This window comes from Apis mellifera, linkage group LG1 (genome assembly GCF_003254395.2).
Source record: "Apis mellifera strain DH4 linkage group LG1, Amel_HAv3.1, whole genome shotgun sequence".
Classification (NCBI taxonomy): Eukaryota; Metazoa; Arthropoda; class Insecta; order Hymenoptera; family Apidae; genus Apis; species Apis mellifera.
In genome coordinates, this window is record NC_037638.1 from 9,031,810 (window position 1) to 9,048,085 (window position 16,276).

The window sequence follows — 16,276 nt, forward strand, 5'->3', positions numbered from 1 at the left end:
CGGGTGTCGGAGGCGTCCCGGGACGCTTTCCCTAGTGTAGGCATTTTGCACCCGGGTGTAATGTGTGAGAACCGTGGAGTGAATGTGTTGGTGTGCCTGTTTTGCCATTTTTTAAATATAGCGTTAGGTAGGATAGGTAGTATATTTTCTGGTGTGCATGTTAATTATAAGTAGGTAGGGCCGGGCAGGTTGTCACAGTCTCTGGTCGGGTAGGCGCGTTTTCGCGTGACAACCTGTTTCAGGAAATACAATTTGAAAAATCGAGAGTGGAGCTGAGACGAATGGTCATCAATGACCACTCGTTTCTGGTTTTACTTATATCGATTTTTCGAATTTCGCGGTCGCGGTCGCGAAGTGGGCGAAACGAACGTGCGCTCGAGATTCTGCGCATGTGCGGACAATGGTCAGTGATGACTATTGGTCGTCCATGTGCATTCAGCTTCCGCGATTTAGTCTATTTTTTTATTTTTTTTTTTTCGCGATTAGGAAATCTCGAGCCTAGATTTAAGTTTCAGCGGGCATTGCGCCCGAAGGAGGAAGACCGAAGAGGCCTCGACAAACTGTCGCGAAGAGGGGCTGCAGCGAATGGCTTCTCATTTTTTGGATCTTGTCTGGATCCAAAGAATGGGAAGTCATTGTTACTACTTTGTCACTATGCTCGTTTTAGAGTCAGTAGTAGTAATAGTAGTAGTAGTAGTAGTAGTAGTAGTAGTATTTATGGCCGATGAGAATTCCGGCCCAACGTACAATCATTATGGGCAAATGGGCAATCGCGATTTTTTAATTAGTGTTGCGACAAATAAATTACGGTTTGCATTAGAGTTGCGAATAAATAACGATCGCGTTTGATTTAGTGTTGCGTTTAATGAGACATCGCGATTTTTTTTAATTTTAATAATATAATTTTTTATAAAAAGTAGTATTAAAAATTTTACATTTATTTTATTTCAAGTTTTAATTATAGAGATATTAATTTTCAATTCATTTGCATTTGTACTAAACTCATTTTAAGAATTAGTGTTGCGTTGAAAAATCGCGTTTTTGAAAATAGTGTTGCGTCATAAAATAATCGCGTTTTTGAAAGTAGTGTTGCGCTAAAAAATGATCGCGTTTTTGAAAGTAGTATTGCGTTTATAAAATGCCCATGATTCTTCCACTAATATTGTGGAAGTGTGGTCCTGTTTTGGGATCATAAAATGCAGTTATAAGAGCTGCAAAAGTGTGGTCCTACTTTTGGATCACAAAGTGGGTAAACGGGCAATCGCGATTTTTTAATTAGTGTTGCGACAAATAAATTACGGTTTGCATTAGTGTTGCGAATATATAACAATCGCGTTTGCTTTAATATTACGTTTTACCAGACATCGCGATTTTTTTTTAATAATTTTAATTATTATTAAATTTAATGATATAATTTTTTTTAGTAATAGTATTAGTAGTATTAAAAAATTTTATATTTATTTTATTTCGAATTTTAATTCAAGATATTAACTTTCAATTATTTGCATTTGTATTAAATTCACTTTAAGAATTAGTGTTGCGTTGAAAAGAAAATCGCGTTTTTGAAAATAGTGTTGCGTCAAAAAATAATCGCGTTTTTGAAAGTAGTGTTGCGCTATAAAATAATCGCGTTTTTGAAAGTAGCGTTGCGTTTATAAAATGCCCATAATTTTTCCACTAACATTGTGGAAATGATCCTGTTTTCGGATCACAAGTGTGGTCCTAATAGCCTTTCTTGGCTATCATTTTTTTTCAGCGCCCCTAAATATTACAGCATTTGTTAATGAAAATACTGCTAAAAAGTTTATTCATTTGAATTTTAAACTTTCGTAATATTACATAAAATTGTTTGCATTATGTAATAAGAATATTAATTTATTTAATATTATAAATTAATATTCTTACTACGATATATTGATACAAACACATTTGATTTATTTAGAACAAATGATAAATAATTATTCGTTGTTAAAATTAAAATTAAGTTTTTCTCTATAATTTCGGTAACATTGAATAAAATTTGTTAGTATTTTTGCATTTTTAATAATGAAATAGTTAAATAAATATTCGGAATTCCTGTGTGAAATAACAAAATGAAATTTTTATTTTTTTTTTATATTTAAAGTTTTTAATTAATTTATTGTATATGTGATTTTTAAGATGTTTACGTTTTAATTTAAAATTAGATTTAAGATTTAAATAAATTTTAAATCTTAAATTTAATCTTAGCTTTAAGTTTAATGTAAGATAGACATTTAGATTAAGTTTTTATTGTAAGCATATTCAGTAAAAAAATACGCTCCTTAACATAAAATAAATTATATTACATATTTTCAATCCATTTCCTTCTTTTTCTGTTATTTTTTTTTTTATTTTTTTTTTTATTTTACTTTAAAGAGGAGCGTATTTTTAATACAGATGATGCAAATAGAATATATAAATCATAGATTTAAGATATAATATTAAGAATGTAGATTAAGTTTTAAATTTAAGCCTCATCGTTGGACAACGTGGGATTAAATGCGTGCAAAAAATTGCGATAAATATAAAAAATATAATACATTATATTGTATGTAAATGAAAAAATGCGTGTGTTTTAGATTTAAGTCCTAGCTTTAAGTATAATATAAGATAGATTTAAGATTTAGTATTAAAACTTAGATTGTAATATTTTCATTGTAATTTGTATTCGATGTAAATGATAAGATGCGTGCGTTTTAGATTTAATTTTTAGTTTTAAGTAAAATAGATTTAAGATTTAGTATTAAGATTTAGATTGTAATATTTTCATTGTAATTTTTTGTATTCGATGATAAAATGCGTGCGTTTTAGATTTAATTTATAAATAATTGTATCATTTTAATGTATTGATCATTTTGTTAAATAAAAAACAGATGGGTCTCGATGCGTAGTCACCTCCTCGTGGGTGAGACCCGGTAATTGGCATCGCTTTTCATATTTTTCACTTAAAAAAATATAATTTCCAAATTTCAATTGCATTCAAAAATTTTTCAAAAAGCGATGGCAAGCCAAGAACTACGCACACCTTCAATCTAGTCGAAAATACGATTGCCTTAAATTATTTTGATTAATTGTCAATGGACTAGATTGAAGGTACTAGTAAAATCTGAACAAATATATTCTGGTTAATTTTTTCATGTTTTTATACTATTTTTTAATTTTTATAAAAGAGACCAGAATGTCTTTGATACAGATATTAGTTAGTTATCATTTTCATTGTAATTCATTATAATATACTAAATTCCATGTACAAGATGCGCGCATCTTAGATTTAAGTTCTAGTTTTAAGTATAATATAAGTTAGATTTAAGATTTAATATTAAGACTTACATTTTTGTTATAATTTACTATACTCGATGTAAATGATAAGGTGCATGCATCTTTGATTTAGGTCCTAGCTTTAAGCATAGTATAAGATAGATCTAAGATATAGAAGATAAGATAGATTTAAGATTTAAATTTTAATATTTACATTGTAATTTATTATATTTCGATAAGATGCGTGCATTTTAGACGTATAAAATAAATTTAAGATTTAGTATTAAGAATTAGAATAAGTTAAATTAAGACTTCATCGATGGACAACGTTGGACGACGATGGACGACGATGGACGACGTTGGACGACGATGGACAACGTTGGACAACGTTGGACAACGTTGGACGACGATGGACGACGATGGACGACGATGGACTACGATGGACGACGATGGACGACGATGGACGACGATGGACGACGATGGACGACGATGGACGACGATGGACGACGATGGACAACGTTGGACGACGTTGGACGACGATGGACAACGTTGGACGACGATGGATAACGTTGGACTACGATGGACTACGATGGACGACGATGGATAACGTTGGACTACGATGGACGACGTTGGACGACGTTGGACGACGTTGGACTACGATGGACTACGATGGACTACGATGGACTACAATGTGAACATTGACGGACTACAATGGACTACGATGGACTATGGATGGACTACGATGGCCATAGATGGACATAGGTGGACATAAATGGACATAGGTGGACATAGATGGATATAGATGGACATCGATGAACGATGATGGACGACGGTGGATCAATAATCAACATAGGATACTTGTTTTAATTTCTTTTTTATAATATCTTATATTCGATATGTCGGTAGACAACGTTGGACGATTTTGGACGGTATTCAAGAGAGGACATAAATTTTAAATTCTTTTTTATAATTTCTTCTATTCGATGTATCGATGAACGTCGATGGATTACGTTTGATAACGTTGGATAATAATGGAGTACGTTGAATCACGATAATAGGATATAGGTTTTAATTTATTTTTTAAATTTTCTTATATTCGATGTCTCGATGGACAAAGTTGGATCACGATAATCAATACAAGATGTAGGTATTAATTTCTTTTCTAAAATTTCTTATATGCGATATCTCGATGGACAACGTTGGACGATGTTGGATCACGGTATTCAAGAGAGGACACAGATTTTAATTTCTTTTCTTGTAATTTCTTATATTTGATGTATCGGTGGACGTCGATGGATTACGTTTAATAACGTTGGATAAGTGGATGACGTTGGATCACGATAATCAACATAGGATAACTTGTTTATCAACAGGTTTTAACTTGTTTTTTATAATTTCTTATATTTGATATCTCAGTGGACAACGTTGGATCACGATAATCAACATAAGTTATAAGTTTTAATTAATTTTTTAAAATTTCTTATATTCGACGTCTCAATAGACAACGTTGGATCACGATAATCAACATAGGATATAGGTTCTAATCTTTTTTTTTTTAAATTTCTTATATTCGATGTCTGGATGGACAAATTTGGACGACGTTGAATCACGATAATCAACATAAGATATAGGTTTTAATTAATTTTTGAAAATTTTTTATATTCGATGTCTCAATAGACAACGTTGGACGACGATAATCAACATAGAATACAGATTTTAATTTCTTTTTTTTTGTAATTTCTTATATTTAATATTTCGGTGGACAATGTTGGACAATGTTGAATCACGATAATCAACATAGCATACAGGTTTCTTTTTTATAATTTCTTATATTTGATATCTCGATGGACAACGTTGGAGGATGTTGGATGACGTTGGATAAAAATAATCACGATAGGATACTGACCTTAATATTTTTTAGATGTAAGTCCTTATTTTAAGTGTATTATAAGATAGATTTAAGATTTAGTATTAAGATCTAGATTAAGTTTAATTTAAGACTTCATCGATGGACGACGTTGGACGACGTTGGACGACGTTGGACGACATTGGACGACGTTGGACGACGTTGGACGACGTTGGACGACGTTGGATAAGAATAATCAACATAGGATACAGATTTTAATATTTTTGGTATAATTTATTATATTCTAAGTATATGATAAGATTCGTGCGTTTTAGATTTAAGTATAATATAAGATAGATATAAGGTTTAGTATTAAGATTTAGATTTTAATATTTTTATTATAATTTATTAGACTCGATGTAAATGATAAGATGCATGCATCTTAGATTTAGGTTCTAGCTTTAAGTATAATATGTAAACGATATAAGATAAGTTTAAGATTTAGTTTTTTAATATTATCATTTATTGTAGTTTATTGTATTCTACGTAAATGATAAAATGCGTGCGTTTTAGATTTAAGTCCTAATTTTAAGTTTAATATAAGATAGTTTTAAGATTTAGTATTAAGATTTAGATTTTAATATCTTCATTGTAATTTTTTGTATTCGATGTAAATGATAAGATGATAATTAATTGTATCATTTTAATGTATCAATCATTTTGATAAATAAATTTAACCAGATGGGTCTCGATGCGTAGTCACCTCCTCGTGGGTGAGACCCGGTAATTGGCATCGTTTTTTCACATTTTTCATTGAAAAAAAATATTAATTGTATTTAAAAATTTTTCGAAATACTTTAAATTTAATAATATAAAATATATTTCATAAATAATACTTTCCGATAAGCGATGCCAAGCCAAGAACTACGCACACCTTCAGTCTAGTCTAAAATATGATTGCTTTCAATTATTTTGATTAATTATCGATGGACTAGACTGAAGGTACTAATAAAAATCTGAACAAGGATATTCTGGTTAATCATTTGTTGTTTCTCAATTTTTAACAAAAATTGAGCAACGTTATCTTCTTCCCCTTTTTTAAAATAATATCAGAATATCTTTGATACAGATATTAGTTATTCTAGTGTACTCATTATAATATATTATAATGAATTCGATATAAATGATAAGATGCGTTTTAGATTTAAGTCCTAGTTTTAAGTATAATATAAGATAGATTTAAGTTTTACCATTAAGATTTAGATTTTAATATTTTTATTTTTCATTGTATGTAAATGACAAGATGCGCGCATCTTAAATTTAAGTTCTAGTTTTAAGTATAATATAAGATAGATTTAAGGTTTAGTATTAAGATTTAGGTTTTAATATTTTTATTATAATTTATTAGACTCGATGTAAATGATAAGATGCATGCATCTTAGATTTAGGTCCTAGCTTTAAGTATAATATGTAAACATATGATATAAGATAAGTTTAAGATTTAGTTTTTTAATATTATCATTGTAATTTGTTGTATTCTACGTAAATGATAAAATGCGTGCGTTTTAGATTTAAGTTTTAGTTTTAAGTATAATATAAGATAGATTTAAGGTTTAGTATTAAGATTTAGGTTTTAATATTTTTATTATAATTTATTAGACTCGATGTAAATGATAAGATGCATGCATCTTAGATTTAGGTCCTAGCTTTAAGTATAATATGTAAACGTATGATATAAGATAAGTTTAAGATTTAGTTTTTTAATATTATCATTGTAATTTGTTGTATTCTGCGAAAATTGTAAAATGCGTGCGTTTTAGATTTAAGTCCTTATTTTAAGTGTATTATAAGATAGTTTTAAGATTTAGTATTAAGATCTGGATTAAGTTTAATTTAAGATTTCGATGCACTACGATGAACGATGATGCACAACAGTGGACTACGATGGACTACGATGGACTACGATGGACTACCATGGACTACCATGGACTACCATGGACTACCATGGACTACCATGGACTACCATGGACTACCATGAACTACCATGGACTACCATGGACTATCATGGACTACCATGGACTACCATGAACTACCATGGAGTACAATGGACTACCATGGACTACCATGGAGTACGATGGACTACCATGGAGTACGATGGACTACCATGGATTACTATGGACTAACATGGACTACCATGGACTACCATGGACTACCATGGACTATCATGGACTATCATGGAGTACAATGGACTACCATGGACTATCATGGACTACCATGGACTACCATGGACTACCATGGAGTATGATGGACTACCATGGACTACCATGGAGTACGATGGACTATCATGGATTATCATGGACTACCATGGACTACCATGGATTACCATGGACGACGTTGGATCACGATAATTAACATAGAATACAGGTTTTCATTTCTTTTTTTTAATTTGTTATATTCGATATCTCGATGGACGTCGATGGATTATGTTTCTCGACGTTGAGTTCACGATAATCAACATAGGATACAGATTATAATTTCTTTTTTATAATTTGTTATATTCAATGTCTCAATGGACGACGTTGGACGATGTTGGATCACGATATTCAACAAAGGATAAAGATTTTAATTTCATTTTTATAATTTCTTATATTCGATGTATCGATGGACAACGTTGGACAATGTTGAATCACGATAATCAACATAGGACACAGATTTTAATTTCTTTTTTGTAATTTCTTATATTCGATGTATCGATGGACAACGTTGGACAATGTTGAATCACGATAATCAACATAGGACATAGATTTTAAATTCTTTTTTATAATTTCTTCTATTCGATGTATCGATGGACATCGATGGATTATGTGGGACGACGTTGAGTTCACGATGATCAACATAGGATATAGATTTTAATTTCTTTTTTATAATTTGTTATATTCGATATCTCGATGGACGACGTTGGACGATATTGGATCACGATAATTAACATAGGATACAGGTTTTCATTTCTTTTTTATAATTTCTTATATTCGATATCTCGATGGACAACATTGGACGATATTGGATCACGATAATCAACACAGATTTTAATTTCTTTTTTGTAATTTCTTATATTTGATGTATCGGTGGACGTTGATGGATTACGTTTGATAACATTGGATAACAGTGGAGTACGTTGGATCACGATAATAGGATATAGATTATAATTTATTTTTTAAATTTTCTTATATTCGATATCTCGATGGACAAAGTTGGATGACGTTGGATCACAATAATCAACATAAGATATAGGTATTAATTTCTTTTCTAAAATTTCTTATATTCGATATCTCGATGGACAACGTTGGACGATGTTGGATCACGATAATCAACATAGGATACAGGTTTCAATTTCTTTTTTGTAATTTCTTATATTTGATATCTCGATGGACAACGTTGGAGGATGTTAGATCACGATAATCAACATAGGATAGAAATTTTAATATTTTTTGTATTATTTATTATTATATCGAAAGTAAATGATAAGTTGCGTGTGTTTTAGATTTAAGTCTTAATTTTAAGTGTATTATGAGATAGATTTAAAATTCAGTATTAAAATCTAGATTAAGTTTAATTTAAGACTTCATCGATGGACGATGTTGAAGGACGTTGGAGGACGTTGGACGACGTTGGATAAGAATAATCAACATAGGATACAGATTTTAATATTTTTAGTAGAATTTAAAATATTTTAAGTAAATGATAAGATGCGTGCGTTTTAGATTTAAATCCTAGATTTAAGTGTATTTTAAGATAGATTTAAGATTTAATATTAAGATCTAGATTAAGTTTAATTTAAGATTTCATCGATGGACGACGTTGGACGACATTGAACGACGTTGGACGACGTTGGACGACATTATATTCTAAGTAAATGATAAGATGCGTGCGCTTTAGATTTAAGTATAATGTAAGATAGATATAAGGTTTAATATTAAGATTTAGATTTTTATATTTTTATTATAATTTATTAGACTCGATGTAAATGATAAGATGCATGCATCTTAGATTTAGGTTTTAGCTTTAAGTATAATATGTAAACGTATGATATAAGATAGGTTTAAGATTTAGTTTTTTAATATTATCATTTATTGTAGTTTATTGTATTCTACATAAATGATAAAATGCGTGCGTTTTAGATTTAAGTCCTAATTTTAAGTTTAATATAAGATAGTTTTAAGATTTAGTATTAAGATTTAGATTTTAATATCTTCATTGTAATTTTTTGTATTCGATGTAAATGATAAGATGATAATTAATTGTATCATTTTAATGTATCAATCATTTTGATAAATAAATTTAACCAGATGGGTCTCGATGCGTAGTCACCTCCTCGTCGGTGAGACCTGGTAATTGGCATCGCTTTCCAAAATCGTACATTACAAAATTTATTATTTTTCATTAAAGTTTTTGAAATATTTTAAATTTAATAATATGAAATATATTTCATCAATGATAATGTATGGAAAGCGATGGCAAGCCAAGAACTACGCACATCTGCAGTCCAGTATAAATTTTGCATTTTTGCAATTCATTTAATTATTTTGACTTTTAATTTTTAATTGATTAAACTGGACCGCAGATATTAGTTATAAGTTAATGTATTATATGTATTAGATTATGTTTATTGTAATAAGTGCGTTTCCATCCGTATCAAGATATACTCCATAATTTAAAGCGAAAACTAAAAATTTTTAATTTTTTTTACTCTTTTTTATGTTCTCGCTTTTCGTTTTCATTATTTTTCATTTCGAGTTTTTATTCGTATAGTTATTCCAATCATTTTTTACTTTCTTCCTCAATTTATCCTTTTAGTTATTTTATATTTTCTTCTTCTCTTTAGTCGCTTATTTCAAGTTAATCTCATATCATGCAACAGTGGTAGGAATCGTTGGACGGGTGCTCTACTTCCGGTGGCCAGTTAAGGGTCCGCGCTCTAATCGATTGGTACCTTAGTACTCGATTAGAGTTAGGTCTTGTGGTGAAACGTCGTCTTTGTAATCCGGCTCAAGGTGGTCAAGGACTATTACTCCTTGTTCCTTCCTGTGTCGTTGGGACATAAGACGTTTAGCTATTAGGCCGCTGTCGTAATCCTCGACTGGTCACGACTGGCAAGTATCATCTGTCCATCGATTTTCGTAAATCCATTGATGTAAGTCGTGATATGAGAGCGACAGAAAGGGTTGATTTTTCATCAATCACGTATCTTTCTTCTTTTAGTGCTTATTATTTTCTTGGTCTCCATTTAGTTGCTTTTTGAATATTTTGAGTTCTCTCTTTTTTTATTGAAATTTTATTTATTATAAATGATTTAGTACAAATGATTTTGAATATTTCTTTTTTTCGCTTTAAATTAGACGAGAGTATTCTTGATACGGATAATATTAATAGAAATATTATGTATTGTAAATTATAGATTTAAGATTTTAAGTTATAGATTGTCATTAAGCTATCATCGTTGGACAACGTGGGACGACAATGGATGACGTGAGACGACGATGGACGACGTGGAACCTAATTTTTAATTTTATTATATAATTCTTATAAATGCGAGCGTTTTATATAATATATATATGTAATATAAAGCGAAAGATGTAAAAGATTTTTGTAAAAATTTATTGTATGTTTATTACTTTATATAATTAATCTTTATTTTATGTTTCAGATTTATTTAATTTTTATATAATATTTTTTAGCATTTTAGATATAATATATATGTAATATAAAGCGAAAAATGTAAAAGATTTCTGTAAAAATTTATTGTATGTTTATTAATTTATGTAATTAATCTTTATTTTATGTTTCAGATTTGTTTAATTTTTATATAATATTTTTTTTATGTATTTTTTATTTATTAACTTTAGATCTCGATGTATAATTATCTTTTCTTTTTTTCGTGACTTTTTTCTCATGAATCGTCATAAAAAAATTGCAAGTGTTCATCGGACTGATGCTTCTGGTGGTCAGTCGAAAGTCCGCGCTCTGATCGATTAATATCTTTGGATATTTGATCAGAGATAGGTCCTGTATGTTGGATGTCGTCTTCGGTAATTCGACTTCAGTGGTATTAGAATGATTTTTAGTTCCTTTCTGTGAGTCGTTAGGACTATGTCTTGGTAATCCGGCTCCGGTGGTTCTGAAATGATTTCTAGTTCCTTCTCGTGGTCGTTGTGGACTCTATGCATTCAGCTACTAGGCCGCTGTCGCAACTCTCTACTGATCAACATGGTTATCATCTGTTTGATGACTCTTGTAAATCAACTATTATAGAATTTAGATTTTCTTACATTATTTTTTTTATTGTGTCAATAACTTTTTTTCGTTCGAAATAAAACGTGGATATCTTTAATATCAGGGATACCAATTGAGTGAATCTTTGATTTAGTATTATTATTAGGTTTATTAAATTAAGATAGATTTAGTCTCATCGTTGGACATTGTAAAAAATATAAAAAAAATGCTGTAAAGATTTTTGTCAAATTTCATTGTATAATTCAAATGATTATTTCATTTTATGTATTCATAATTAATATTTCTTTTACATTTCAGGTTTATTTAATTTTTATATATTTTATTTAACTCTTGTCATTAATTCATTTTATATATTTTATATTTTTCTAATTTGTTCAATTTAATCATTAATTCTTAATGTTTTTTTTTTATTTGTTAGGTTTAGGTGGGTCTCGATGCGTAGTCACCTCCTCGTCGGTGAGACCCGGTAATTAGCATCGCTTTCCAAAATTGTATATCACAAAATTTATTTCATGTTTTCCAAATATTTTACATTTAAAAATATTAAATATATTTCATCAATGATAGTCTGTGGAAAGCGATGCTAAGCTAAGAACTACGCACACCTTCAGTCTAGTCTAAAATATGATTGCTTTCAATTATTTTGATTAATTATCAATGGACTAGACTGAAGGTACTAATAAAAATCTGAACAAAGATATTCTGATTAATTCTTTCTTGTTTCTCAATTTTTAACAAAAATTGAGTAACGTTATCTTCTTCCCCTTTTTTAAAATAATATCAGAATACCTTTAATACAGATATTAGTTATTCTATTGTACTCATTATAATATATTATAATGAATTTGATATAAATGATAAGATGCATTTTAGATTTAAGTCCTACTTTTAAGTATAATATAAGATAGATTTAAGTTTTAATATTAAGGTTTAGATTTTAAATTTTTATTATAATTTATTTTATTGTATGTAAACGACAAGATGCGCGCATCTTAGATTTAAGTTCTAGTTTTAAGTATAATATAAGATAGATTTAAGGTTTAGTATTAAGATTTAGGTTTTAATATTTTTATTTAATATTATAATTTATTAGACTCGATGTAAATGATAAGATGCATGCATCTTAGATTTAGGTCCTAGATTTAAGTATAATATGTAAACGTATGATATAAGATAGGTTTAAGATTTAGTTTTTTAATATTATCATTTATTGTAATTTATTGTATTCTACGTAAATGATAAAATGCGTGCGTTTTAGATTTAAGTTTTAGTTTTAAGTATAATATAAGATAGATTTAAAGTTTAGTATTAAGATTTAGGTTTTAATATTTTTATTATAATTTATTAGACTCGATGTAAATGATAAGATGCATGCATCTTAGATTTAGGTCCTAGCTTTAAGTATAATATGTAAACGTATGATATAAGATAAGTTTAAGATTTAGTTTTTTAATATTATCATTGTAATTTGTTGTATTCTACGTAAATGATAAAATGCGTGCGTTTTAGATTTAAGTTTTAGTTTTAAGTATAATATAAGATAGATTTAAGGTTTAGTATTAAGATTTAGGTTTTAATATTTTTATTATAATTTATTAGACTCGATGTAAATGATAAGATGCATGCATCTTAGATTTAGGTCCTAGCTTTAAGTATAATATGTAAACGTATGATATAAGATAAGTTTAAGATTTAGTTTTTTAATATTATCATTGTAATTTGTTGTATTCTGCGAAAATTGTAAAATGCGTGCGTTTTAGATTTAAGTCCTTATTTTAAGTGTATTATAAGATAGTTTTAAGATTTAGTATTAAGATCTAGATTAAGTTTAATTTAAGATTTCATCTATGGACGACGTTGGACGACGTTGGATAAGAATAATCAACATAGGATACAGTTTTTAATATTTTTAATATAATTTATTATATTCTAAGTAAATGATAAGATGCGTGCATGTTAGATTTAAGTATAATATAAGATAGATATAAGATTTAGTATTAAGATTTAGATTTTAATATTTTTATTATAATTTGTTAGACTCGATGTAAATGATAAGATGCATGCATTTTAGATTTAGGTCCTAGATTTAAGTATAATATGTAAACGTATGATATAAGATAGGTTTAAGATTTAGTTTTTAATATTATCATTTATTGTAATTTATTTTATTCTACGTAAATGATAAAATGCGTGCGTTTTAGATTTAAGTCCTAATTTTAAGTGTATTATAAGATAGATTTAAGACTTAGTATTAAGATCTGGATTAAGTTTAATTTAAGATTTCGATGCACTACGATGAACGATGATGCATAACAATGGACTACGATGGACTACGATGGACTACGATGGACTACGATAAACTACCGTGGACTACCATGGACTACCATGGACTACCATGGACTACCATGGAGTACGATGGATTACCATGGACTACTATGGACTACCATGGACTACAATGGACTACCATGGACTACCATGGACTACCATGGACTACCATGGACTACCATGGAGTACGATGGACTACTATGGACTACCATGGACTACCATGGAGTACCATGGACTACTATGGACTATTATGGACTACCATGGACTACAATGGATTACCATGGACTACCATGGAGTACGATGGATTACTACGGACTACTATGGACTACCATGGACTACAATGGACTACCATTGGACGATGTTGGATCACGATATTCAACAAAGGATAATGATTTTAATTTCATTTTTATAATTTCTTATATTCGATGTATCGATGGACAACGTTGGACAATGTTGAATCACGATAATCAACATAGGACACAGATTTTAATTTCTTTTTTGTAATTTCTTATACTCGATGTATCGATGGACAACATTAGACAATGTTGAATCACGATAATCAACATAGGACACAGATTTTAATTTCTTTTTTGTAATTTCTTATATTCGATGTATCGATGGACATCGATGGATTATGTTGCACGACGTTTGGTTCAGGATAATCAACATAGGATACAAATTTTAATTTCTTTTTTGTAATTTCTTATATATTCGGTATATCAATGGACGTCGATGGATTATGTTGCACGACGTTGGTTCACGATAATCAATATAGAATACAAATTTTAATTTCTTTTTTGTAATTTCTTATATTCGATGTATCGATGGACATCGATGGATTATGTTGCACGACGTTGGGTTCAGGATAATCAACATAGGATACAAATTTTAATTTCTTTTTTGTAATTTCTTATATTTGATGTATCGATGGACAACGTTGGACAATGTTGAATCACGATAATCAACATAGGACACAGATTTTAATTTCTTTTTTGTAATTTCTTATATTCGATGTATCGATGGACATCGATGGATTATGTTGCACGACGTTGGGTTCAGGATAATCAACATAGGATACAAATTTTAATTTCTTTTTTGTAATTTCTTATATATTCGGTATATCAATGGACGTCGATGGATTATGTTGCACGACGTTGGTTCACGATAATCAATATAGAATACAAATTTTAATTTCTTTTTTGTAATTTCTTATATTCGATGTATCGATGGACATCGATGGATTATGTTGCACGACGTTGGGTTCAGGATAATCAACATAGGATACAAATTTTAATTTCTTTTTTGTAATTTCTTATATTTGATGTATCGATGGACAACGTTGGACAATGTTGAATCACGATAATCAACATAGGACACAGATTTTAATTTCTTTTTTGTAATTTCTTATATTCGATGTATCGATGGACATCGATGGATTATGTTGCACGACGTTGGGTTCAGGATAATCAACATAGGATACAAATTTTAATTTCTTTTTTGTAATTTCTTATACTCGATGTATCGATGGACAACATTAGACAATGTTGAATCACGATAATCAACATAGGACACAGATTTTAATTTCTTTTTTGTAATTTCTTATATTCAATGTATCTATGGACATCGATGGATTATGTTGCATGACGTTGGTTTCAGGATAATTAACATAGGATACAAATTTTAATTTCTTTTTTGTAATTTCTTATATTCGATGTATCGATGGACAACGTTGGACAATGTTGAATCACGATAATCAACATAGGACACAGATTTTAATTTCTTTTTTGTAATTTCTTATATTCGATGTATCGATGGACATCGATGGATTATGTTGCACGACGTTTGGTTCAGGATAATCAACATAGGATACAAATTTTAATTTCTTTTTTGTAATTTCTTATATATTCAGTATATCAATGGACGTCGATGGATTATGTTGCACGACGTTGGTTCACGATAATCAATATAGAATACAAATTTTAATTTCTTTTTTGCGATTTCTTATACTCGATGTATTGATGGACATCGATAGATTATGTTGCACGACGTTGGGTTCAGGATAATCAACATAGGATACAAATTTTAATTTCTTTTTTGTAATTTCATAATCTACTCGATGTATCGATGGACAACGTTGGACAATGTTGAATCACGATAATCAACATAGGATATTGGTTCTAATCTTTTTTTTTTAAATTTCTTATATTCGATGTCTGGATGGACAAATTTGGACGACGTTGAATCATGATAATGAACATAAGATATAGGTTTTAATTAATTTTTGAAAATTTTTTATGTTCGATGTCTCAATAGACAACGTTGGACGACGTTGGATGACGATAATCAACATAGCGTACAGGTTTCTTTTTTATAATTTCTTATATTTGATATCTCGATGGACAACGTTGGCTGACGTTGGATAAAAATAATCAACATAGGATATTGACCTTAATATTTTTTAGATTTAAGTCCTTATTTTAAGTGTATTATAAGATAGATTTAAGATTTAGTATTAGGATCTAGATTAAATTTAAT

General features: G+C 29.2%; 1 protein-coding gene across 1 annotated transcript; it reads left to right on the forward strand.

Annotated features, from left to right (window-relative positions):
- The first annotated feature begins 13,731 nt into the window (after window positions 1–13,731).
- Window positions 13,732–14,130, forward strand: LOC107966074. Its single transcript, XM_026446274.1, has one exon. The coding sequence runs from the start codon at window positions 13,732–13,734 to the stop codon at window positions 14,128–14,130; it is 399 nt and encodes a 132-aa protein (XP_026302059.1).
- Window positions 14,131–16,276: the final 2,146 nt, after the last annotated feature.